The 25,854-nt window shown below is 41.2% G+C and overlaps 1 protein-coding gene across 1 annotated transcript in view; it reads left to right on the plus strand.

Moving 5' to 3' along the window:
• Positions 1-10: 10 nt before the first annotated feature.
• IPCEF1 (interaction protein for cytohesin exchange factors 1) overlaps positions 11-25,854 on the plus strand; it is a 213,022-nt gene continuing 187,178 nt past the window's right edge. The window contains exon 1 of the mRNA XM_082474729.1: positions 11-6,407. Coding sequence (XP_082330855.1) covers positions 6,321-6,407 — 87 coding nt within the window. The 5' untranslated portion in view covers positions 11-6,320. The remainder of the gene's footprint in view (positions 6,408-25,854) is intronic.

The following is a 25,854-nucleotide window of genomic DNA, read 5'->3' on the forward strand; positions in this document are numbered from 1 at the left end:
GATTGGGACTTGAACCCAGCCAAAACCCATGGTCTTCCAACTGAGATCACACACCTGGTTTCAGGGCTTAGTGAAGCTCAGGTTCTTGATGTCTCACTGCAGAAAGAATTCAGTGAGACACAAAGTGATAGGCAAGAAGTGGATTTATCTAGAGAGAAACACACTCCGCAGACTGAGTGTGGGCCATCCCAGAAGGTGAGAAAGGCACCAAGGTATGGGGTTGTCAGTTTTTATAGGGGTGAGTAATTTCATAGGCTAATGAGTGGGAGGAGTATTCCAGCTATTTCAGGAAGGGGCGGGGATTTCCAGGAATGGGGCCACTGCCCACTTTTTGATCCTTATAGTTGCCTTAGAACTGTCACTGCGCCTGTGGGTGTGTCATTTAGCTTGCTGATGTGTTCCAATGAATGTATACTGAGGCTCAAGGTCTAGTGGAAGTTGACTTGTCCACCATCTTGGACCCATTTGGTTCTAATCCGTTTATGTCATGTCCTCGGGCTATGTCATTCTTTCAGAGGTTGTGCCCTGCCCCCTTCCCTCCTGTTTCAATATGATTAGAAAAAAAAGGGATCATGTAGAATGGTTTCTGTGTTGGAAATTCTCATGAAAAGGAACTCTTTCATACATATAAAACGAATAGATTGTGTTGCCTTTGCAGAAGCTGAAAAGGATTGTCCTCTGATGCCGCTCCCAACTAATGCTTTGGTAGGTCCAGGGAGAAAAAGGGAAAGAGATTCTATGAGACGGACAAAGGGAACTAGAAGATGGTGGTTAGGCTCGGCTTTCATTTGGTTTACTGAGTTTTGCTGACTTTCAACCATCTGGACACGTGCCGTGTATCAGCCAGACTGTGAGCACACAGACCAAGAGATGCTTAGCTAATACAGACACAGCAGCGCCCTTCCCTGCTTGAGCTTTTGTGTTTGTCTTTCTCATCTGTTTAGCAGAACCGTATGAATTTGTGAATATTTGGCCGTATTAAAATAAAAACCTACATAGTCAGCAGTCAGTGTGATTCAACCTAGTAGATTACAAATGCCCCAAGGACAGAGATCATATTTGTTTCTTCTTTTCACTTTCTAGCAAAACTCAATTCTCTTCTGTGCCGTGTGTCACAGTTATATTTTGTAATAACTGTTTGCCTCTGTGGCGCTCCCTCCCCAACTCCACTGAACACCCAAAGAAGACCCTCAAATTTGATCCTACTTATCTGTTTATTTCCTAGGAAATAATCTGTTTAATTCCTAGGAAAAAGGGAAGACAATCATGGGTGAATGACTAGAGTGGCATTTTTACATTTTAATGCTCATGGCAATGCCAAGGATAAATAAGGGTTGGCCATGGGTATTTAGCTCAGATGAGCAATTAAAAAAACAAAAGAAAAAAGCCCACAAAACAAAAAAAAACCAGAACAAAAACCCTAGAACCTGATTTTTGGAGAAGAAAAGAAATTAACCTAGACCTTTCAATATTTGCTTCTCCTTTTAGCTCTTATGACAATTTAATAAGTGGAAAAATATTTAAGCCAATCTTGTTTAGAATACTGTATTTTACTTGGAAGTGCTACTGCTTTTTTTCAGATTTCTCCTCAAGGAAGGAATGTCATTGAACCCCCCCTTAGAGGGTATTCAAGGAAGTTAATTGAATTATACTCTTTAGACAACATAAAATACAAATTATCAAGGTGTAAGATTTGGTTTGTGTGTTAGTTTTAATTAACTAAATTAACTAACAACTAGTTAATTTTAGCTAATGCTCTTCCTTAGGCCCCTGACTTAGCCCTGAGTTCTGGGCTAACCAGAACCAGAGGATGGACTCATCCTTCTAGATCCAGTCACCAACAGGACTTCCAAGGTCATCCCTATGAGACCCTCCTTGACCTTCCTCTGGACAGAATTCATTAGTCTCTGCTGTTTTTCTATAGCACTGACTCATCTTGTTAGATGTTTGGCTCTCCAGCTTGGATTATGAACCTTTCTAAAGCAGGGTCTGTATAACTCACATGGTAGGGAGAGTCAATATTATTGAAGTAACTAGATGGTAAAATTAATGACCTTGCAGTCAGAAAAAACTTGAAAAAAATTATTCAAGTTTTATGTGAGAAAAAAAGATTTTATATTAAGGTTTTTTTTTGCAGACAACTACATATAGAATTTCATTGCATTGGCTCACATGCTAAAGAAAAACATTATACCAGGTGTCAGAACTCAATCATATTTATAGGAAGAATAAACCTTGGCTGTCAACCATAGCTTCTTTGGTTACAGGATTACAGTAACTGCTGAGAATGTAAGCACTTTCCAAAGTCTACAGAGGAGTCATTTAAGAATCATACAGGCAGTTTTAAATTAGCCATAGGAAAATTAATAGTGGGGCGTACTGGCAAAAGGACGTTCCTATAAAGTTAAGCAAGGTGGAGGACAATTCCAGTTGTATGACGTTTGGCTGGAGGAGAAGTAGTTTGGACCTGAGAAAACCAAGTGTATAAATACTAAAGCTGTTGACTAGACCGTGAAATATTATTAAGAACCTTCATCCAAGTGAAGGAACTACCGAGAATATTGTCGCTGTGTTTTAGAGACAACAAGCAACGCTGCTGATACTGTGTGAGATATAAAAGTCTAGTTTTAAAATAATGTCCTTTGCTTGAGGCTACATTGGGCTCACCTGAGTCTGTGGAATTCTACTTTGTTGATGTATGAAAACAAGCAGAAATTCTGCTCCCCCAGGAATCCGACTCTCCAAAAAGATGACAAGTAGCAGGAGACATTCAACTAGGCTGTAGTTCAACAACCAATAAAAAGATTAAAAGGAAGAAATATCAGATGATTAAGTAAACTGCAAATTGAAGTTAATGATGTTGATTACTGGGTCTCTGTGGGGCTGCATTTCCCAATAAATACAGCTATGTATTGTACTTTTATCAAAAGCACTCTTGTAGAATTAGCTGAAAATGTGGGAAATAGGATTGGATCCTCTTCTTGGCAATGGAAAATACTTGGTGCACTCAAATGACAATACCTATTCTGTTTGTGTCTTTTCTCATTGCAGGGGAGCCCTTGCCCTGAGCGCTCCAGGAAACCCTGCTTCCTGCTCTGCTTGTTTTTCTTCCTCTTGCCCTTTTTCACCTTCAGTCTCTGACTTTTGGCCTCTTGCTCTGCTCTCTTGCCTTTGTGTTTTCCTGATGCCGCTCAAACCCCAGTCACCCCTGTTCCCCAGATTTGCTCTCCATGCTCAGTCCATCTCCAACCTTTTTGCTTCCTGCATTGAGAAAATACAGCACATTTATTTGGCAATAGAAAGAATAAGAAACAAATAATCCAGCCCATTCAGCTTTATATATGTGGGCTCTCAATGTGTTCTTTGGAAGAGTGTGGAGAGATGAAAACACATTTGACAAGGAGACGAAGACCAGAGTTGGGCAGTTACCTGATGGCTTTTCTAAGGCTCAGGAAAGAACAGCTGTTCCTCTGTTCAGTCTGCTGCTTCTTTGTTTTCCATTTCGTTGATCTTTGCTCTTTCATTTTCTCCTTCCTTTATTTCCTTTGGGGTTATTCTTTTTTTTTTTTTTTTTTTTAACTTCTTGTTTTAGGCTCATGCTGTAACAACCCCAGTATCTCAGCGACTTAACACACTAAGAGTTTACATTTTCCACATGCAAAGTCCACTGTGGGTGTTCCAGGATGGACAACACTCTACGATGGCCCTGCTCCAACCAGTGACTCAGGAACACAGGCCACACTCCTATTTCTGGTTTCTCCCACTTGGGGCTTCAAGCTTACCCTGGCATTATCCATCTGGTAGATTGGGGTGTGAGATATGAGAAAGTGAAACTGAGTAGTTAACCAACTTGGCCTAGAAATGACGATCATGGCCACCTTAACTGCAAGGGAGGTTGGGAAAGGGATATTGGTGAGGGCTAATGGTCTCTGCCATGTTCTCTAAGTCGGATACTTAGTTCATTAATATATAATTTTTCTTGTCTAATATTGACACTTAAGGCTATAAATTTCCCCCAAATCATTACTTTTGCTATATTTCACAAGGTTTGGTATGTAGTGTTTTCATTATCGTTCAATTCCAACTAATTTTTAATTTCCATTATGACTTATCTTGGTTCATGCTTCATTTTGAGGTTTACATATTTTTATGATATTGGAATAGGGAAGAATTTCTTAACCAAGACAATAGAAAGGCCAACTAAAAAGATGATTGATAAATTCAATTACATTAAAGCTAAGAACCATTCATCAGAACACACTGTAAAGAAAATAAAAGGAAGGCTACAAATTGAGGGAGGATAACACATCTTAAAGATAATCATCAAGAATATATAAATAATCCTTACAAATTGGTTAGAGAAAGATAAATCAGTACAAAAATGAGCAAAAAGCATTTCACACAAAAAACCACAAATGGTCATTATGCACATGAAAAGCTACTCATTAGTCATCAGGCAAATCGAAATCAAAACCACAGGGAGGTATTCTTCCATACCTAATTGATCACCAGAAATGAAGTAACTGAAAAATACTAGGAGGATGTACTCAGAGGATCAGTGGGACCTCACATGCATTGTCTGGTGTGAGATTAAATTAGCACTGAATATTCATACCATATGACCCAGCAGTTTCACTCCTGGGAATATATTCTGGAGAATAAAATGGTAACTACCTGAGATGTAAATGCTAACATGTCAAAGACTGATACCCTATAAGCTGTTATCCCAGTAAAGGAGTTGGGCTCCTGCAGAGCTCCATGGAAACTGGCTATGACCCATCATTTAGGGCAATAAAATCTGATCAAATGCAAGGCTTAGAACCTACTTTCCTGGTGCTACCAGGGGAGGAAGGGGCTGGTTGTTCCCGACCATGGGTGCTAAAGAAGCAAATCCTGCTGCTGGTTGGCAGTGTCACTCAGCTGCAATCACGACCCCTCATCATGCCAGGGGAGGGCCTGCTGCTTCCTTAATGATGCAGCTTGAAATCCCCACAGGTCTAGTGACTCTGTCCCAGAGTCTGAGATTGGGCTCTGTCGACCTTCCATCTACTGCCCTCGATGAAACGGACAACAGGACCCGCACTCCTTCTGCTGCCTTTTCGGAGGGTCCCCAGCACATGGTCTCTAAAAGCCTTGTTTGTGCTGCTTGGCCATCTGCCTTTGTTTGCACAACACAACCTAATGTCCATCAGCAAAATAATGTTTATACTATGGTTTTTTCTTAAAATGGAATAATCTGCAGCCAGTGAAAAATGAATGAATTATAGCTGTGCACATCAAAGAGATGGGTTTTATTAACGTAATGTTGAGCAGAAAGAGTAAGTGCCAGAATGCAGCATATAGTGTAACACTCTTTATAACATTCTAAAACAGGTAAAACTGAAGAAAATATTATTTAGACACAACATATAAGTGAAAAGAGAAAAGAAAGGGGATGAAAACACCCAGTTCAGGATGTTGATTACCGGTGGAGTGGCAAGAGCGTAAGAAAGGGAGGAATCCACAGGTGGATGTACGTAATGGATTCTTGTATTTGACCAATTCTCACCGGAGTCAAGGATAAAAGTATTGATGCTTTATCTGCAAGTTAAAACTCAGGGCAACTAGAATGAGAAAAAAAGGGACGTGAAGCAGAAGAAGATGTGAAGTGGTACATGGTGTTATGGGCTGAACTGTGTCCCCCACAAATTCATGTGTTGAAGTCCTAACCCCAGTATCTCAGAATGTAACCATATTTGGAGATAAGATCTTCAGAGAAGTAATGAGGTCTTTAGGATGGGCCTTAATTCAGTATGGTGTCCTTATAAGAGGGAATTTGGACACAGACATGTGTGTGCACAGAGAAAGGACCATGTGAAGACACAGGGAGAAGACGGCCATCTACAAGCCAAGGAGAGAGACCTCAGTAAAAAACAACCCTGCTGACACCCTGATCTCAGACTTCTAGTTTCCAGAACTGTGAGACAATAAATTTCTGCTGTTTAAGCCACCCAGTCTGTGGGACTTTGTTACAGCATCCTGAGAAGACTAAGACACAAAGAGATGCATGGTCTCATCCACTGTCACTTCTCAGATGAGCCAGGAAGACACTGAGTGGGTCTCTGGGCAATGGTGTTCCACTCAGTGGGGGTCCTCTGGGAGCTCTAAGGAGGGAGCTGAAGGGGAGATTTATCTTCCAGGTCAGAGCAGCCTGTGAGAAGTTAAAGTCCCTGTACTTTTTCATGTCACCTAGCATCTCTGATGGCTGCTCAAAATGCCAGCGCCCATGCTGTGCAGTGTAGCTTTTCACCTGAGTCCACAAAAGGCAGGAGGAGCTGGATATGCAGGAGGTTGGCCCGGCTGCATGGTCGGTGGTCAAGGAGATGCCCTATGCTGATCTGCCCTGGACAGTGGACCCGGGAAGCCGGGTGAGTTGGATTTGTGATTAATCGGGAATATTCCAGTCCTTGGTTAGGATAGTGGGTCTGTAGATATTCATTTATTATTTTTTAAATGAAATTTAAAAAGTAAAAGAAGGGCAAGCATGGACCAATGATGGTAATGATGATGTATAAAGAATCAAAGACTAAATTATGATTAATTCAATTCTGTGTTCCTGAGTGTTTGTTTTTCTGTACAAAAGAGAATAGAGGCTGCTTTTCAATTCTGAGAACCCCTTGCTCTTCCTTACATCCAGGAAATTAGCTGGTTATTTTGAAAAGCTAATTTAAACCTATTTTGAAGACAGAAGGAATCAAATCTCCAGTAAAAATTCAACTATTAAGTCTTTGACCAATTTTATTCATAAGCTATTATTTCAAATGTTAAAAAATAATGTACAATACATTTGATTATAGAAAACCTTTCTTATTAAAGCCTAACAAAATAATTAAATACATATGTTTCTAACTTCTAAGGCTTGCCAGTTTCTTATGTTTCATTAAAAGTGGAAAAATTGTTGCATGTGCATGTTCACGTCCATTGTGAATTACTCACGTGGCTGCAACAGGCAGCAATCTATGGTATCAGGGACCCTGAACTTGACAAACATTCCTGCTTTTCTTAACATTCCTTTCCTATTGCCTTGATTAAATAATGCACACAGTGAAACAGCTTTCTTTAATTTTCTTTGCAGCAATGCCTAAATTGTTTTGTTAGTTATGTAAAGTTGTGCACCCTGTGGTTGGCTTATTCTTTTCTAATTTGCTTTCATTTGGAAAAGAGTGGAATACTTGATATACTGATACGAAGGCTAAAAAAGCCAGTCACGCACAGTACTGGTCATGGTCATTGAAGGAAACAGATGGCACCCTCAAAGGGGACCCTAATGAGAGTCTCCTGAACGGGTTGTTTACAAAAGTGTCAGTAGAGGCAGAGATTCCACAAGGGGTGGTGAAGCACCCCAGGATCAGCAAGAAGGAGGGATGGTTAAGGGAGGGAAAGGTCCAGGGAACCCAGGGAGAATGTGGCAGTTGGAGAGGGGAGGGGATGCCCTTCAGGAGCCATGATCTTTGGTAGAAGATCACCGGTAATGCAGAGGAGGTGGGTGGGAAGGGAGAGGGAGGACGGGAGGGAGGAAGAGAGAGAGAGAGAGAGGAGGGAATATGCGTTCTGACCTTTCTCTCCTTCTGTGAGTACCCGCCAATTGGCAGGACCCAACCAGAAGCCAGAGGGCTGAAGAGCCCCGTTGATGGGGTAGTCCATGGAGGCCAGTGTCCTTGGCCCAAAACAAGGGGGGTTTGAGGGCGTGAAGGGTAGCTCTGATGGAACAAACAGAAAGCATTTGGTACACTCACAGGGCAATTCTACAGGGGTAAATACATTTTTAATAATTCAGTCGGACTTAGTCCGATTTCAAAAGTGAAGCACTCTACAGGGGGAACTTGCCTTTGGATTTCGGGGGATGGCTGTTACCTTTTTTGATCCTGGGGATGGACAGGTGGAAGGATGGTGTCAGAAACACATGCTCTTTGTTAGGGAGGAGGGACACAGGAGGGACAGAATGCTAATAATTTCGTATGAATCTTTGCATTTAGGTAATCCATACGTGCTTTGAAATTACTTTTAAATGGAAGGTTTTAGGATTGCTAATCTGTAATGTAGAAAGATGTCTTTGGCAAATACTGCATGATCTCACTTATATGTGGAATCTTCAAAAAACAAAAACAAAAACAAAACCCAAGCTCATAAATGCAAAGAACTGATTGGTGGTTGCTAGAGGTGAAAGGTGGGGGGTGAGCAAAAGGGGTGAAGGGAGTCAAAAGGCACAAATTTCCAATTACAAGATAAATAAGTCCTGGGATGTAATATACATCATGGCGGCTGCAGTTAATAATACCATGTTGCATATTTAAAAGTTGCTAAGAAAGTAGATCTTAAAAGTCCTTGAGACAAAAAAATGTTCTTGAGAAAAAAAAATGTTGTATGTATGTGTGGTGATGAGTGTTAACTAGGCTTACTGTGGTGATGATTTCAAAACACATACAAATACCGACTCATTACGTTGTACGCCTGAAACTAATATAAGGGTATATGTCGATTATGTCTCAAAAAAGGAAGATGTTGTCTTTAAGAAATTTAGGTATTTCAAGATGGAATAGACTCAGGGCTCTACTCCATAAACCTAGCTGCTTTTGCATTGTGCCTTTTTCTTTTCATAGGATTCTGATAGATAAGAAAAAGGAAGTTGATGCATATAAATAGGATTATGCGTTTGAGTAAGTCTTTAGTTTGGATGGGGTAGGATTACTTTTTCTTCCTCTAGAAAAGAAGAAAGTTTCTAGGATGTATGTAAGCTCTAAAGAGTCTATTTGAAAAAGCCATTGCTTTTGGCACTCCTACTCTCCTTTCCTTGGAAGGTTGTCATTCTCTGTCACTTGGGCAGTGTTCCTTGCAGTCAAGGCTTTGGGGAAGCCCTGGACCCACCCCTCCTGTGTACATCACCAGGGGCTGAGATTTGCTTCTGGATGCTATTATATCATAAATCCACGACGCTGACAGGATGAAAAGTCTAAAATCTGAAAGTAATGCCTGGGCAGGTTCACAATCCGTGTTGAGTAGATTTGGGGAAGATTTAAACAGAAGGAGATTCCAAACATCTAAAATTTGGAGGGAAGATCATTCCTAGAGCCAGATGGCTGCCCTCTCCCGGTGTGCTGTTCCCAGGAAAACTGAGGGGAGTGGGGGGGATGAAGAAGGAAAAGAGTAAGACAGAGGCTTCCTCCTTGAATTCCTGTATCACCGGATTCTGTGTCTTCCTGCAAGTTGATAATGGGGAGAGGACATGATGAAAACCCACCACGAGGTCAGAGAAGTTTCCGGCACTGAGCAGGGATGCACCAATTGCCGAAGGGCAGGATCTTAGCTTTCTTATTGTCTCCTGGAAGTCTAGAAAAATGTCTGGCACATTCTGGTGGTTGATTCTCTCATAAACATCTCCTGAATTTGATTATTTAGGAGGAAGAGGGGGCTTAGAAGATATTACTTTGTGATGTTGATGCGCCTTGTGGAAAGATCCACCAGTTCTTCAGAGGTTTGGCAATTAAAGTTATATATAAATATTTTATAACCACTGCTTTGTTGAACTGTCAGCTTTCTGGCTTGCTAACCTAGCAGTGACAAGGCTACCATGGTTTTATAATTAGACTTATGACTTCCCACCTCCTTAGAAGATTGTAAGGAATTTCCAGAAACTCTGCAGGTGCTACCATATCAAGCATTCCTGAAAGCAAAGCAAAACAAAAAAATGGAGTCTGCCATTATTCTGCCAAAACAAAAAAAATGGAGTCTGCCATTATTCATTAAGATGACACTTACTGTCCGGAGTAGAAGGGCAAGATGTTTTCCCATTAAATGGAGCTTATTATTCTGTGGAAAAATAACTAACCCAAAAAACTCTCGAGAGGCATACTTAGGAACCTTCCAATAACAACTTTCTGCCATACCCCATTGTTTCTATCAGCTTGGCTGCTTCTTGATCTTTAGTCATGAAATGTAACTTCATTTTTGGAATCTCAAGAAAGATGTAGGTGATAAGCCCCAAAGACAGGAGATTTCTTGCAAAAATGTGAAATCATCTTCTGCACAGGAAATGTAAAAGTTCACTGTCTGCTCTTTATTCAGCATATTGGAGTAGCTTACAAACTATCAAGCTTCAGGCTTTGGGGATCTTTGGCTTTATATCCCTTTCAAAGGAAAAATATTTGCCAGGCTTAGTAGACAGCCTAAGGAAGACCTCCAATGATCTCCATTACCAAGTGTTCAACCCCCTGTGTAATTCCCTCCCACACTGAATAGAGAGGACTTGTGATACGAATTGTGATACTGTGGAAAGGACAGCATGTGACTTTTGAGGTAGGTCATGGGAGATGTGGAGACTTCCACCTTGTTCTCTCTTGGATCGCTCATCCTGAGGGAAGCCAGCTGCCATGTTGTGAGGACACTCAGCCATGTTGTGAGGACACTCAAGCAGTCCTTTTATGGAGAGGACCACGTGCTGAGAAAGTGAGTTTCCTTGCAGCACTTAGCACTGACTCGCCCGCATGTGAGTGAGCCACCTTGGAGGTGGCTCCTCTGATCAGTCAAGTCTTCAGATGACGGCAGCCCCAGCCAACACCCTGACAGTAACCCCATATGAAATCTGGAGTCCCTCAGCTGACCATCCCCCAATTTCTGACTAACATAAACGGGGTCAGAAAATAAATGTTTATTGCTTTTCCAAACTGTTCAATTTTACAGGATTTGTTACACAGCAACAGATAACAGATACCAAGTGGTGATTACTAACTAGGAATTAGAATTAGTCATGAAGAATGATCAGAATAGGACCCGAGATGAGGCACAAGTTCAGATAGAAGTGTTTTTTGGTTGCATACTTTTTACCAGGATTTTAAAAATCAAGGCAATGCAAAGACTTTGAGTCTGAGGAGGCCACTTTGTAAGCAGTACATGAGTTACAGCACTCACTTGAATGAGTGAAGGATGAGATAAGAAATGGGGTAGGGAGAGAAGATGTTTGTTTTTTAAATTCCTACAGTCTTATTAACAAGCAGGGCTCTGAAGGTAGATCTAGGTAATCAAGGACTAATCCCTGAAGAGTGAAATACCAAGAAATATACATTCATCTGAAAAATGCAGAGGTTGGAACTAGGGCTGTCAAAGCTAAATTCTTGTTAGGCTGTCACTCATCGCATGCCTACTCACAGTAGAAATTGAGCATGCATTCCTGAAGAGTTTAGAAAAAAAATCTCAAGTCCTTCAAGACAGAATTTCAGGTAACCACTACCAACTATTTGAAACTGTTGTAGATAATAAAACTCTTAAGGGGTAGTAGCATTTGAAATAGGATTTGTTGTAATCCTTCCTTATAGTATAGCAAGGAAGGGTGATACTATCGCAAGACCAGAGGCTAGAATTATGAAACCACAGACTTCTACTCATAGTAGTTTGGTCTACTAGCTACTATGAAGAACCCTCCTGCTACACTACAAATAAATCTTGCATTCATCACCGTGAAGATATTTTATAAGGCATTGCTGGATTTGTAAATGCACGGGACCTCTACCAGTGAGCTCAGAATGACGAGGAGGGACACGAAAGTGTTCCTGAGGGCAAACTCTTACATCAGTCCTGAGAGGTGGAGCCTAAGCCTTGTCCAAATAATACAAAGTCTCACCAATAGGACTCATAGGAGGCAAAGGTGGCCCAGTAGTCACCTAACTCTCAGCAAATGCAAACACACATCCTCTTTGGCAGAGGCAAGAAGGAAAGAAAGGAGACAGATAGGATCAAGCAAGAACACACAGGTAACTTCAAGGATATTGTGATAGTCTAGTTCTTAAATTGCAGCATGGGTTGTGTTTGTATTTGCATCATTAGTTACATAGAGTTTGCACATATATATGTAGCATTTTTATTTAAACCAAATATAGGAAAATGAATAAATAAAACAACACAGTCTCCCTTCCTTACCTGTCCCCACAAACCAAGAACCCAGAAGATAGATTTAGGAGTTCAGTAGAGTGAGATCAGGTATAGGAGTCCAGCCATGCAGTTCAAATTGCCAAGCTTTAAAGTGCTGCTGCCCTGACTAGGTCCCTTCCAAGGAAAATGAGGACTCCAGGGTCTGGGAGGAGAGGGGATGAGGATGAGAGGGCTCCCTCATCGAGGGTGAAGATCTTGAAAACTTCTGGGACAGAAAACGTTTGTAGTTGTGAGATTTACTTGATAGAAAAATGGCGTTGGGGAACAGAGGAACGTTGGATTAATAATAATGGGTAATGTCTATTAATTCCTTCCACTAGCTCTCACTTGATAGCTAGGTTTTCACTTCCGCATGGTTTTCAGGGCAGGCTGGGTATGTGTTTTGTTCTGTTGCAAGACGAAGGGTAGTCAGAGCCTTGTTTTTTCTTTTGCACCTTGTTGTCCATTTAAATAAACCTTCTGATTTTCTGACTCAGCCTCCACAGCTCTGACTTCCCAGTGCTTCGCAGTTTTCGACTCTGCCCTTTCCCATGGAGGCTGCTAGAGTACAGTTCTGAGACCAGAATTTTTACATCACCTTTAAAAAAAATCTTTCTATGACTCGCCTTTTGGTCTCATACATTGCTAATGAGAATGCAACATGACACAACCTCCATGGGTTTATTTGGCAATATTGAGCATAATTACACCTGCATTCACCCTTTGGTCCAGCAATCTCACTTCTTTTTTTTTTTTAAACTTATTTATTTATTTATTTATGGCTGTGTTGGGTCTTCATTGCAGCGTGTGGGCTTTCTCTAGTTGCGGCGAGCGGGGACTACTCTTTGTTGCGGTGCGCGGGCCTCTCATTGCGGTGGCTTCTCTTGTTGCGGAGCACGGGCTCTAGGCTCACGGGCTTCAGTAGTTGTGGCTCGAAGGCTCAGTAGTTGTGGCGCACGGGCTTAGTTGCTCTGTGGCATGTGGGATCTTCCCGGACCAGGGCTCGAACGCGTGTCTCCTGCATTGGCAGGCGGATTCTTAACCACTGAGCCACCAGGGAAGCCCAGCAATCGCACTTCTAAGAATTGATTCCAAAGTTACAACGGGTAAAAACACGAAAAGCAGCAAATAGACACCGCACCATTCATTGCAGCATTACTTATGATAGCAGATAACAGAAGTAGAAATGTCATTAATGCCCATCAGCAGAGGGCTGGTTGAACAAGCTACAGTGCATCCACATGATGGAGTGCTCCCAAGCGAAGCGATGAGGTGCTCTCTCTGCTGCTCGGGTGTCATCTCCTGGTGTATTAAGTATCCTGATATATTAAGTTTATGAAAACAAAGTATGCCTCGCCCCCTTTCCTCTTCACCTTTCTTTGGTGGGTGGATTCTTTCACATCCTTAAGAGAGTACAAGTAATTGCCTTCTCAGGAGAAAACCTTTCTTTCCCATTCATTCTCAAGATGGATTAAGTGCCCCTCCCCTCTGCTTTTAAAATACCCTGTGCGCATCTCTGCCACCGCACTCCCTGCATTGTGCCCTAATGATCTGTTTGTGTATCTGTCAGCTAGTGCAAACAGCTGACTCTGAGAAGAGTGCCCTTAACCTGTTCGTAACACACCCAACGATTAATATATCCTTGTTGAGTGAAAGAATGGAATAACCGAAGAACGTCAGCGAAGGAGTTTGAACTTTATCTGAGATACTGAGGACACAGGAGAGGTTTGTTTTCTTTAAAGAAGGGCAATGATTGCAACTTACTTTCAAAAGAACAAAGATAGGGAAGTATGAGCTGCAGAGGTGAGGGGCCTGGTCCAAGGTCCACATGGTGGAGGAGGGGAAGGCTTCTTAAAGGAGGTGTTGTCTGAGGTGAGACTTGAGGATTCAGTCCTTCATTCATTTATTCAAAACTGATTTTACTGAGCACCTACTATTTGATAGGCTGTGGCAGAGACTAAGGCTATAAACATAAACAGACAGGTCACTGAGTTAGGCACTCAGACACTGGGGGGCGGGGCAGGCATTCTAGAGGGGCAATGACTCTGTGAATATCAGGGCTGCCAGAGAAGGAGGCTTTCTAGTGCGTAGCTGGTAATTCAGGGTAGAAGTAGAATATGTGCAAAATGTAATATGTGAGACTAGACTGAGGGGAGAAACTCCTGCATCTCCCTTGTTTTGAGGCTGAAACCTGGCATGAAGATGACAACTGCACTCCAGGTACACTCAGCTTTTTATGGGGAAAGATGCTTGCGTGGGGAGCACCGAAGCGTTTAGAAATCTGTCTTTGAGTTGCAGATAATCACCAAGGGGGTGGTTACTGAGATAGTTTTCTTTATATGTGAAATAAGAATGATGATCCCTGAAAAAGAGCACGGATTTTCAGTTTAATAGTGTGTATGTTAACCTGGAGGAAGGGTGGTGACCACTTATTTTCTCTTTTCGGGGGGGACACATGGCAAGGCAAGGTAGGCAGGAGGTGATGTCGCCTTGGGAATTCTCATCAAGAGCGTACATATCAGTGTCTTGAGCAAAAAGCGGAATTTATGTTCCTGTTTAAAATAGAGTAGACAGTTCTTGCTTTGCACAGTAGTGCAGGACCATGAGTAACGATCGTGCAAACCGACACCTTGCAAAGTGATCTTAACAATCAACGGGCGAAGTTACAATTCTTCTGTGACTTTTAAACTTTTTTGTCAAAACATCAAACGCTCCCTTTCTGTCAGTTATAAATGTATAGGGAAATGAAACAATAGTAAAACTGATATATATATTTAGTACCTGGTAATTTCAAATGTTAGAACGATTGAGACTGAAAGCATTTTATTTCTTTGTAAAAGACTTTATCAAGAAGAGTTGCTTGCCTTCTTTGGCCCTAACCCATTTACATTTGGTTGGAAATTGACTTCCAGCGTTATTACTTTTTATTTCTTTGCTGCACTTTTTGCTATTACATGTTTGTCCATTTTTGTACACTGATCTTGATGTGCACCTGCTATTTACGTAGTGATTAGGGGACTGAAAGGCTAGCAGCGAAGTTTATACTTTATGCAATTGCTCACAGTTAATAAACATCGGTAACTGCCATTTGCACCACGTTATTGGATGTCTGGTGTTGTTTAAACCATAGTAACTGAAATTCATGCATATTGGAACTATGCAAAGTGTGAACTATCTGTATATAAGATTGCAATATTTGGATGTGTTTCTTAATTTTTGATAAGGACAATCATACAATAAAGCCACCTATATTATCCTAATATAAAATTTTAAGTTTATTTGCAAAATGCTGTCACTGCTAATAAGTTAATTAATCTCTGACACCATTTCTCCCCAGCCTTCTTCTTTCTCTTTCTCTGGGTCAAAAATGATCCCAATAACATTTCCTGCCCCCCATACTCTTAATTTCAAAAACTGAGGTGAAGCTGACGGATGTGATCTCGAATTCCACATTCAGCTTCATGTTAACTTATCCCTAAATGCATTTTGCTGCCAGTCATGGCCTTTCAGTTATAATCTTAGTTTGGACTCAGTCTTTCAAACAGAGCCAGGGTTTTCAGGCTTTGTTTTCCTTCTCCCAGTGCCTGCAAGGGCTCTTTGTAAACTCCCGTCAGGAGCGAGACATGAGGATTCCAGTGAGAGATGCTTGGACCACCCTGCAGGCGGGCCGTTTGCTGTTGGCCTCACAGATCTGGGGAGCTCGCACAGCCTTTGGTGGGAGCAGTTCAGTCTCTTGCTCAGTGGTGATGCTTGGGGTGTGTCTTATGAGCTTAACCATGCGTCTGGTTCCTTCTCCCTCCCTTTTTGCTCTCTGGAAGGATGTCAGAGCAGCACAGCCCAGGGGTCATGCAAGGCTAAGAGCAGTGAGCCTTCAGGAAGGTGCTCTGGAATTCTTTTCTCCTTGAAATGCGGAGCTTAGAGCCACAGGCAGCTCTGTAGGAAAACAGGGTTAGATCCATCCCATAGCAAGGATGTTGATGATACACGGAGGAACTTTTCTACGGGAGATTTCATTATAGAAATTGCTGACAATTAACTTGAGAGTTGAATGACGTTAGGTCCTGGCTGTTCTTTTGCTCAACTTGTAGGGGAAAATAGCCTTTCCAGAGTCCGGTCTCTTTGGGATTTCTCCTGCTTCTCTGCTGTCTGGCTGGTGCAGCCTTGGCCCTAAATCTTACTGGTTTGGCTCTGACGTTCAATTTTTTCCCCCGATTATTATCAACATGTGAAAATCTTCTCCACTTTACTTGGGTCTGCAAAAATTTAAATCTGAAATGCCACGTCAAAAAAAAAAAGGCAAACTCAGCTATATTTTAGCTCGTTTCAAGTTTTGCGGCTACCTAGATTTCCTGGCTGCTTGGGCACCCATTTAGGACATATTTGAGGCAGTAACAGCATAATCATTGAGAGGTCATAGGTGAATAATTTGGGCTTCAGAAATGTCCTGAGTTACTAGCTCTGTCTCAAACAAAACTGAGGGCTGGCATTTTACCAAGAATTATAATCTAAATATACCACAATATTATTATAAATATTTTTAAAATCTCTAAATAGACCCAAACAAGAGAAAGGCAAAAGGCAAAAGATAATGGACAGTGCCTGCAGAAAAGGGAAAATGAACCACGTGGTGATTCTGATACTAGGGCCCTTTAGTACACTATTAGCAGCCCTAGCATCAGATACTTCCAAGTAGCTTAGAGAGGCTATTCCAGAACTATTTTTTTCAAGAATCACATTTTCCATCCTGTAATTTTAAATGTCAGAAGTATTTGATGTAAACTAGGAGTTAGAATATGGAATCAGAATTATTTAAAGTTTTCTGAACAGGATCCCTAAACATATCCTAAGAAACACTTGGCACACCAATTTTATGGGTGAAAACATAATAAGACCAATTAGTTTCTATTCATCATAATTAGTAGCTCCAAAGACTGTTGTTTAGATTTGATGCCAGTGACTACAACCAATGAAAAACAAAAAAGAGATAGTCAGAAATCCACACATGAAATACAGATCTTATTTTTTAGTTCCTCATTACTGCCTCGTTAATTAATGACTGCAAATCTCAGCTCATATATTCAGAGCACAGGAATAGATTCTAGGAGACCTGGCTACTAGTTTGGCTCTGCCACTAATTCTGTGAATTTAGTTGAGATGCTTCTTCTTCGTCTTCTTTCTTTGGCCACACAGCTTGTGGAATCTCTGTTTCTGGACCAGGGATTGAAACACAGCCACGGCAGTGGAAGCCCAGAATTCTAACCACTAGGCCACCAGGGAACTCCCGAGATGCTTCTTCTTTATTTGCATTTTCCCATCTGTTAATAATGCACCGTCTTTATCAACTCCTTGGTTGCACCAGTCACATTTCAGTAGTCATGGTGTCTCTAGTGGCTGCCATATTGGACAGTGCAAATCATGAAACATTTCTATCTTTGCAGGAAATTCTGTTGGACAGTGCTGGGCCTAGAGGTATACTTTTCAAGTATAGCTGAATTTGGGTGTTTGAACAAAGCCTTCGGGACTCTTGCTTCTTTCTATCTTTCACCTATTTTTTCTATTGTGTTGGCTCCATTCTCAGTCCAGCAAGATGGCCATAGCAGCTGTAATCTCACCTCTTGACAAGTTGAAGTTCAACATGAAAGAGATTCTCTGCCCAAGAGATCCTGTACAAATGCTGGAATCGGGCTGATTGGACCAGCTCAGATCACAAGGAAGTCTCTGATTGGCTTAGGCTTAGTCATGTGCTCTAGCCCTGGACCCTGCAGCATCAGTGAAACACAAATGAGCAGAAAGCATAAAACAAGCTGACAGAGGAGCAGATATAGCAGTTTGGAGAAACACAAGCAGATACAAAGTCTTAAAATATGTTTCTACAAAGTACCAAACAATATACTACAAACAACAAAAAACACCAAAAATGAAATTACTTAGAGGTGTAAGAAAAAAAAAGATGGGCAAAGATTAGTCATGCAGACAAAAGAAAACAGGTAGTGGCAATATTAATTTCAGATAAGATAAATTTCAAGGCAGAAGCATTAGATAAGATAGAGTGTCATTTTAGATAAAAGATACAATCTACAAGGAAGATGTAGCAGTCAAAAACCTGTATAAGCCCAAGTACATGAATGTAAAACATATAAAACAATTCCCACTGGAAACATAAGGAGAAATTGACAAATACCCAAATGTCATAGACGTTAACAAACCTCCCTCAGTCTTTGACAGATCAAGTAGACAAAGTAAATAAGGATTTAAAGAGCAGGGATAGGGACTTCCCTGGTGGCGCAGTGGTTAACAATCCACCTGCCAATGCAGGGGACACGGGTTCAAGCCCTGGTCCGGGAAGATCCCACATGCCGCAGAGCAACTAAGCCCGTGCGCCACAACTACTGAGCGTGCGCTCTAGAGCCCACGAGCCACAACTACTGAAGCCCACGCGCCTAGAGCCCGTGCTCTGCAGCAAGAGAAGCCACCGCGATGTGAAGCCCACACACTGCAATGAAGAGTAGCTCCCGCTCGCCGCAACTAGAGAAAGCCCATGTGCAGCAACAAAGACCCAACGCAGCAATACTAAAATATAAAATGAATAAATAAATCTTTAAAAAACTAAATAAATAAAGAGCAGCGATATCATTTGAAAGTTGAATTAATAGATGTAAATTATTTACAATACAGAGAACTGACATTTTTTAAAAAAGGTGTTCATTGAACAAATACAGTAATCAGTCATATACTTGGATAATAAGAATACGCAAATCTATTTTACAAAGCATAAATTATACACCTTACGTTCTATTATTATATTTTGTAACAGAAATAGAAATGAATAGCAAAACTTTAAACAATGATAAAAAACAATCAAATGCTCCAGACTCAAAAACAAACAAAAAAGCAAATCAAAACGTCATCCTTAATGACTTTCAGGTTTAATAGTATTTTTAGCTCATTCTTTTGTTCTCAAGGAACAGAGAGTCATGTAATTTATCTCAGGAAAAGGGGAGCACGTTGCTAAGCTACAGGAGCTAGAATGGGAGCAGAAATGCCATCGGAACCCAGCTCCCTGCTTCTCTCTCTTAGGGGGCATCTATGTCTCCCCCACCTCTTTCCTCCTGCCCTTGACTCCAACTCCTGTTATAGGTACTGAAGAGAGTAATCAGGTTAATGTCAAAGTATAATGTGCTGCATTTGTTATCTCAAATGCATACATAAATCTGCTTTCAGGTTTTTGTGTGTGACTAGGTTAGGGTAAATCAGCATCCTTGTGTCCAGGAAACCCCAAGGCAGGGACAAAGTGGAGTTTCTGTGCCCTCAAGAATGGGCCCGACCCTGGACAGCAGTGAATTTACAATGTGACACAGCAGGAGCCAACCCTCTAGGCAACGACTGGCCTTTCACGGCTGCACCAAGAGAAACAGGCAGATGATGCAGTTCTAACTTCTATCACAGGGAAGTTTAATTATAGATGGTTAAATTGTAAAAATAAGTTCTAATCCTTAAAGACATAAGCTTGAGTTACCTTGAAAATAACCTTCCAGATTGTCGTATTCCCTTTAATGTCAAGTAAATGATGTATTATTGTGTTTTGCAAGGTTGAACGTGGAAAGTAGAAGGAAAAAATAACTGATTTCTATGGTGACGCTCACAAGAATTTTTACCTCTTCTTTCCTGTTGTGATATAAAAATCCCGCAAATTGCTATTCTAAGTCTCAGCTCATCACTGGGCCAGTGAAGGTCTGAGATATATTTCATGGCCTTCCTTACGCGTCTAAGGCTTAATGGGAAGAATGAGAGGGTGCTGTCTGGGTTCCCTCATTCCAATGACAGCATTTGCCACTGGGTGGCAGTGATCAGTGTAGACCTGCCGAAGGAATCAATCACAAACTCCTGTGATTTATCTTCTGAATCATGGAAATCTAATGCTATAAACATGCGGTATCCACTCGTGTGAGTTACACATGAACTAATGGACCAGTAATGGGCTTCCTTACAAAACTGAAATATGTGAAATCTAATCAAAATAATAAGGAAGCAGCAGATCCTAGATTATAGGATCTGCTTTTCAAAGAATTTTTTTTTTCAAATCAATATCAATTATCACCAGTTATGTTTCAGCAAATATTTCTTGAGGGGTTATGTGCAGCTCCTGAGGAGTGACAGATCTGTGTGTTTGAGGGATTACTCGGAATCACGGAGGATGATTGGTGAGATCTATTGGAGGTGAGGGGATTGGCCGGAAAAGTATTGCAGTTCTGCTGAGGATGAGACCTGCAGGTGGAGTGAGGTTGCAGGTAGGGTTGGAAGAAAGTTAAAGTGATAAAATTTGGTGATTTACTCATGAGGGTAGATAGGGGTCTGGAAAAAACCTAATGTCTCTCCTGCTTTGGCTTAGTTAGTTTCATTAACTGAGCTAGGGCTTGGAAGGAAATTATAATAGCTCACATTCTAAGTGAGATCTAGCCACTTACAGAATACACAAGCAGTGTGTATTATAAATGATTGGAATTAAGTGAAGGAAAAAGTCTACCCCAGTAGACTGTTGGTAGGCTGAATAATGGTCCCCCAATTATGTCCATGTGCTAATCTCCAGAATCTGTCATTTCACATGGCAAAGGGACATTGCAGATGTGATTAAAGATCTTGAGATTGAGAGATTATTTTGGATTATCCTAGTGGGTCTGGTGCAATCACAGGGTCCTTATAAGAGGGAGGTAGGAAGGTCAGAGTAAGAGAAGGTGATGTGACAACAGAAGCGGAGATTGGAGTGATGTGGGGCAATGGGCCAAGCAATTCAGGTAGCCTTTAGAGGTTGGAAAAGCAAAGAAGTCGTTCTCCCTTAGATTCTCTGAAGGAATACAGCCCTGACAGCCCATTTTGAAATTTTGACCTTCAAAACCATAAGACGATAGATCTGTGATGCTTTAAGTCACCAGATTTGTGGTGATTTGTTACAAGTGCAGTGGGAAACCGGCACATCCACTTACATTGTTTCTCTACTTCTTCCATCTTTCCTTCACTTTCTCAACAAATATTCATGGAGTGCCTACTATGTGCTGACCTCTGTGAGGTTCATCAGTGAACAAGATACTGGCCCTGGCTTATAGGAATTTATAGTGTAGAGGGAATTATGATCATAGAAGTACTTCAATTTATAGTACCATGAATTTCTGGACCTGTAGATGTTGAAGAAGCTATCAGTTCTTACTTGTAGATGAATCCTTGTTCTACAACACTTCTGTCTTCATTCTTTACTGACTCTAGTTGCTAGTAACATCTTGAAAATTCAACAAATATAGTAAGTCCCCTACATACAAATGAGTTCTGTTCTAAGATCGCGTTTGTAAATCCAGTTAAGTTAGCCTAGGTACCCAACTAACACAAACGGCTATATAGTACTATACTGTAATAGGTTTATAATATTTTTCACACAAATAATACATAAAAAACAAACACAAAAAATAAAGAAAACATTTTAAATCTTACAGTACAGTGCCTTGAAAAGTACAGTAGTACAGTACAACAGCTGGCATACAGGGGCTGGCATCGAGTGAACAGGCCAGAAGAGTTACTGACTGGAGGAGGGAGAGGAGGTGGGAGATGGTAGAGCTGAAGGATCGCCAGCAATAGGAGACGGACGGCAAGCTGCAATTTCACTCACGCCTGACGTTGATGGACTACACGTTCGCATCTTTGAAAGTTCGCAACTTGAATGTTCGTATGTAGGGGACTTACTGTAATGTATACTAGAAATCTTACTGCAGATATATATTTAAAAATATTTCCAGCAACTACCCCATTACTTGTGTGTCCAATTCTTTGATCATCTATTCTGTGAGAGTCTCTTATTTTGCCTCCACCATGATCCATCTTTTCAGGCTCCGGAGTGTCTACTGATGGGTGATGCCCATAGATGGCAGGCATGTAAGATCCAGTGGAGCTGAGCCTCTGCCTGGGCGAGGGCCATGGATACAGGCATGGCTGGAAATGTAGGAGATGGGGAAAGAGCGCTCAAGAGTGCTAGGAGGAGTACTTTGGGAGAAGCCTTTGTGGCTGAGAGATGAGACCTTCACTTGCCAAAGGCCTGCTTCGTTAACCAGCTACAGTCTGGCTGGGGGCTCACCTGCCTTGGGTGGGCCCTGGCCTTACCTACAGAATGTTGGTTTAGTCCTGTCCTCAAGACGGAGTGAGGTAAGTGCGGCTGAGATGTTGTGTCCCACCTGGGCGTGGTCTTCCTAATATTATTGATTAAGGCTTGATTCAGAGATGGTAAAACAAGGTTCTCAACCAACAGCATTGCAGACTCCATGGGATTTGTCAGCAGGTTGCTATTAAGAAACAATCCAGGCTAAAATTGCCCCAGTCACTAACTCATTTACTGAAACAGGGAATGGTTACTTTAAACTTTGTAATTCTTAGGCATAGGGGTTTCTTAAACTGATAAAATAACCCATTGGTGAGCCTAATATGGGGATCTTTGCTTGTTAAGAGGAAGACCCAAAGGTATCAGGTTGGAGCTATTGATTTTCCTAATTAAGCAAGTGACTGAAGGATGGAGAGGAAAGAGAGAGAGAGAGAGACAGAGAGACAGAGAGAGACAGAGAGAAGCCAAGCACCAAGCTTTTACATTCTAGTCTGTAATACTGGAAATTTTAATTAACTTAACAAACATTACTTGACCATCATGTGCCAGACATTGTACCTTGGGGTTTACGGTTTTTAAAAAAATCCCTGTCTTTGGAAATCTTGCTTCTTTTAACAAGGAGAAGATTTCTGCAAAGAAAAATGATAGAATGTTAGGAAACTACATTATATCCAGGATGCTTTTTATTCAAGGGGTCTGGGATCCTTCTATACAACTCATTCCACACTCCTTGGCTTGGCAGGTGAGATGTGCCTTAGTCCCAGCCTCAGACATCCTTTCACCTTTATTTCTTGTTACTCCTCCCCCCCATCAGCTTCATTTCTCAGCTATGCCAATGATTCTCATCCTTATCCACTCCATGCTTCCCTTTTCTTGATAAAATATATATTGAAATGCCCTCTTTACTATCTCGAAATGAGATTCACAAATAATATAACCTACTTATAAACTTTAAAAACCCTACTTACATTTAAACTTAAAGAAAAAAACCTCAATATAATGCAGTACAGTAATTTGGCTAAGGGCATGAGGCCTGGAGCCAGCTTGCCCAGGTTTGAAACCGGGCTCTGCCATGGTACCTTGGGCAACTTCCTTGACCTCTCTGTGCCTTAGTTTCTCATCTCTGAGATGGGGGTAAGAATACCTGTCTCAAGGAGTTATTGTGAGGATCGAGAGAGTCATCTGTACAGCTCATAGGATATGTCTGGCACACAATAAGCTCTTATTAATTCTTCATGTCCTAAATGAGATATGAGGAAGAGATAAAAGTGGTTTACAATAAAATAATATGTATTTTAATATATAAATGCTCAGACATGATCATACTAGGAAAACAAAAGAAATAGTCAGACCCTTGCTCCAATTTATAAGGAATAAGTTTTGATTTAGTTAAGTAAGGTGATACTCAACTAAATACTGTTGATACTTTAAAAGGATATTTAGCTTTTGAAGAATACCTAACTAACCATATTCACATACATATGTCAAAACACTGTGAATGTCGCAGCTACTAATACAGGTGGATATGAGACTGATTCCATAAGCAGGCCTTCCAGTGCTATTTTGGTTTTTTGAAATGGTGAATGGTTCTTCATAAAGTTCCAAACAAAACAAATTTACAAGATAAATTTGGAAGTAATGATATTTTAATGTGTATTAAAGCCATGCAAAAAATTCTTTGCTTCTAGACTCAGGAAGGTAAAACTTGTATACTACTCATATTTATGAGTATCTGGCAGGACACGAAGTTGGGTGGGACATAGGATAATTCTTTGTTATGAGGCTTCGCTTTGGTTTTGAGCAGCATCAAACTCTTGCCATGAAACCCACCCCCAGCCCAACTCAATGCCAGAAACAACTCTCAATCCCTGTAACAAACAAAAGCCCTTATAAATCTCCAAAATGTCCCTTAGGGGGCTGTGCCAGCTCAGTGAGAACCACCAAGCTGGTCGTCAACTTGCCAATCTCCTGAACGTTCTCTCTCTGCATAGATGGTCATCCCCTGCCCCATCTCCCCTGTTGATACTTCATCTGTGCCTCAAGGATCAGAGAATATGCTGTGTCCTGTGCGAAGCTGGCTCAGGGAGATCCAACCAGATTCTTTTCCTCCGTCTCTGACCTTCCATAGTCCTTCTATCTGGCCCCAGTGCTATTCTGTCTCCTGTCCTCCTTTTCCTCCTAAGTCTCTGAGCTCTCCTCCTGCCCAAGCTTCAGAACCTTCAGGTTCTAGCACTCAAGAAACATATTCCATAAATACATTGAATAGTATTTAATATTAATAATAGTAATAAATAGTAAGTAAGGTGAAGGTTATTATACTGATTAGTGGAAAATATTGAAAAGATGCTTCAGGTCAGGCAAAAATTAGAGAGGATGTCGTATGTTTTGGACATATGTATATTCTTTTTTTTAAAAAAAAAACTTGAGTATTGATGTACTTTCATGTATAACTAACATTTTCACTTCACTGATTTGCAATGGCTGAGGCTCAGGAAGCTGAGTTGTTTGTATATATGTTTTACCAGTACCGTCCCAAATCAGTAACGCAGCTGTGTGTTGTGTTTGAAGCGTGAGCTTGAAATGATTCGCCTGCTTCTGGGATGGGGTCGATTCTGTCTGAACTGAAGGGATCTGACAAGCTCACGTTGATTATGGTTCATTAGTGAAACTTAAAGGCTGCCTCTCGCAGAGGGACTGACAGTGCAAGAGAAGGAAACGGCTTAAAAAGAAAGGAATAAAACTGTAATTATGGCATTTCAGGCTTCAGAGAAAGAGTCAGAGATGCTTTATGGCTGGTGTTCGGGTGACTCCTGGCATAGCACAAATCATAGTTTTCCTGAAAGATGGATTATGTTTTTGGATCTTAGAGTGTAAAATGATAGCCCTCACAAGTAAAATGTACGTAAGTATCAGTTAGGCAAACGGTGATTTACCGCGGTCGCTATACTAGTTTATGGGGATACAAATTTAAAAAACAATCCATCCCAGCTTTCAAAGAGCTGACCATCCAGCTAGCAGCGAAACTTCCAAGCAGGACAGCTGCATAATTTGCAGGTCCCGGTTCAAAATGAAAATAGGGGAACCCTTGTCCATGGATTATTAGGAATTTTGAAAGGGTGATATTAGAGCATTAAACCAAGTTCAGGGTCTTTCTAAGGACAGGGACTTGAGAAGGCACATGTCACATAACATAATCATAATAAAATAGAATTCGAGATTTTTGTAGATAATACTGTGAGAGCAAAGAGGAGGAAATAGCTCAGTCTGAAGGATGGGGAACGCTTTCCCGAGGAAGTGACTCATGGGCTGCACCTTGAAGGACAGACAGCTGGGGCAGCTGGGGTGATCCAGGCAAGGGGAGCTACGGGAAAAGCATCTTCGCGCTGCTGCAACCTTCTTCCCTCCAACCTGATCACAGGCTTTCCACTTAGCTCTTCTGTTTTGAATCCTTCTTGTGATTTCTTTACACTGTATTCATGGTCTTCTTGTTTTGTCAATTTCAGACATTATCTACTGACCTCAGAGAACAAGCAACGAGAGTTTGGCTCACTTGAGAATAAATAGCCTCATTATCTCTTTCCTCCTCCCATTATAATTAAATTTCTATTTTTAGTGCTTCTGTTGGTTACTTGGCTGACTTTCTGAACAGTATGCTTACACTTCGTTTCTTGCCTATACAGCATCTCCTGACTGCTCACGTTGTCAGTTAGCACCTCAAACTGTGCCTCCCCACCCCAGCACCATCCACTTCCCCACTTCTCCAGTGCTCTCCAATG

This window comes from Balaenoptera physalus, assembly GCF_965194825.1.
Source record: "Balaenoptera physalus genome assembly, chromosome: 9".
Taxonomy (NCBI): domain Eukaryota; kingdom Metazoa; phylum Chordata; class Mammalia; order Artiodactyla; family Balaenopteridae; genus Balaenoptera; species Balaenoptera physalus.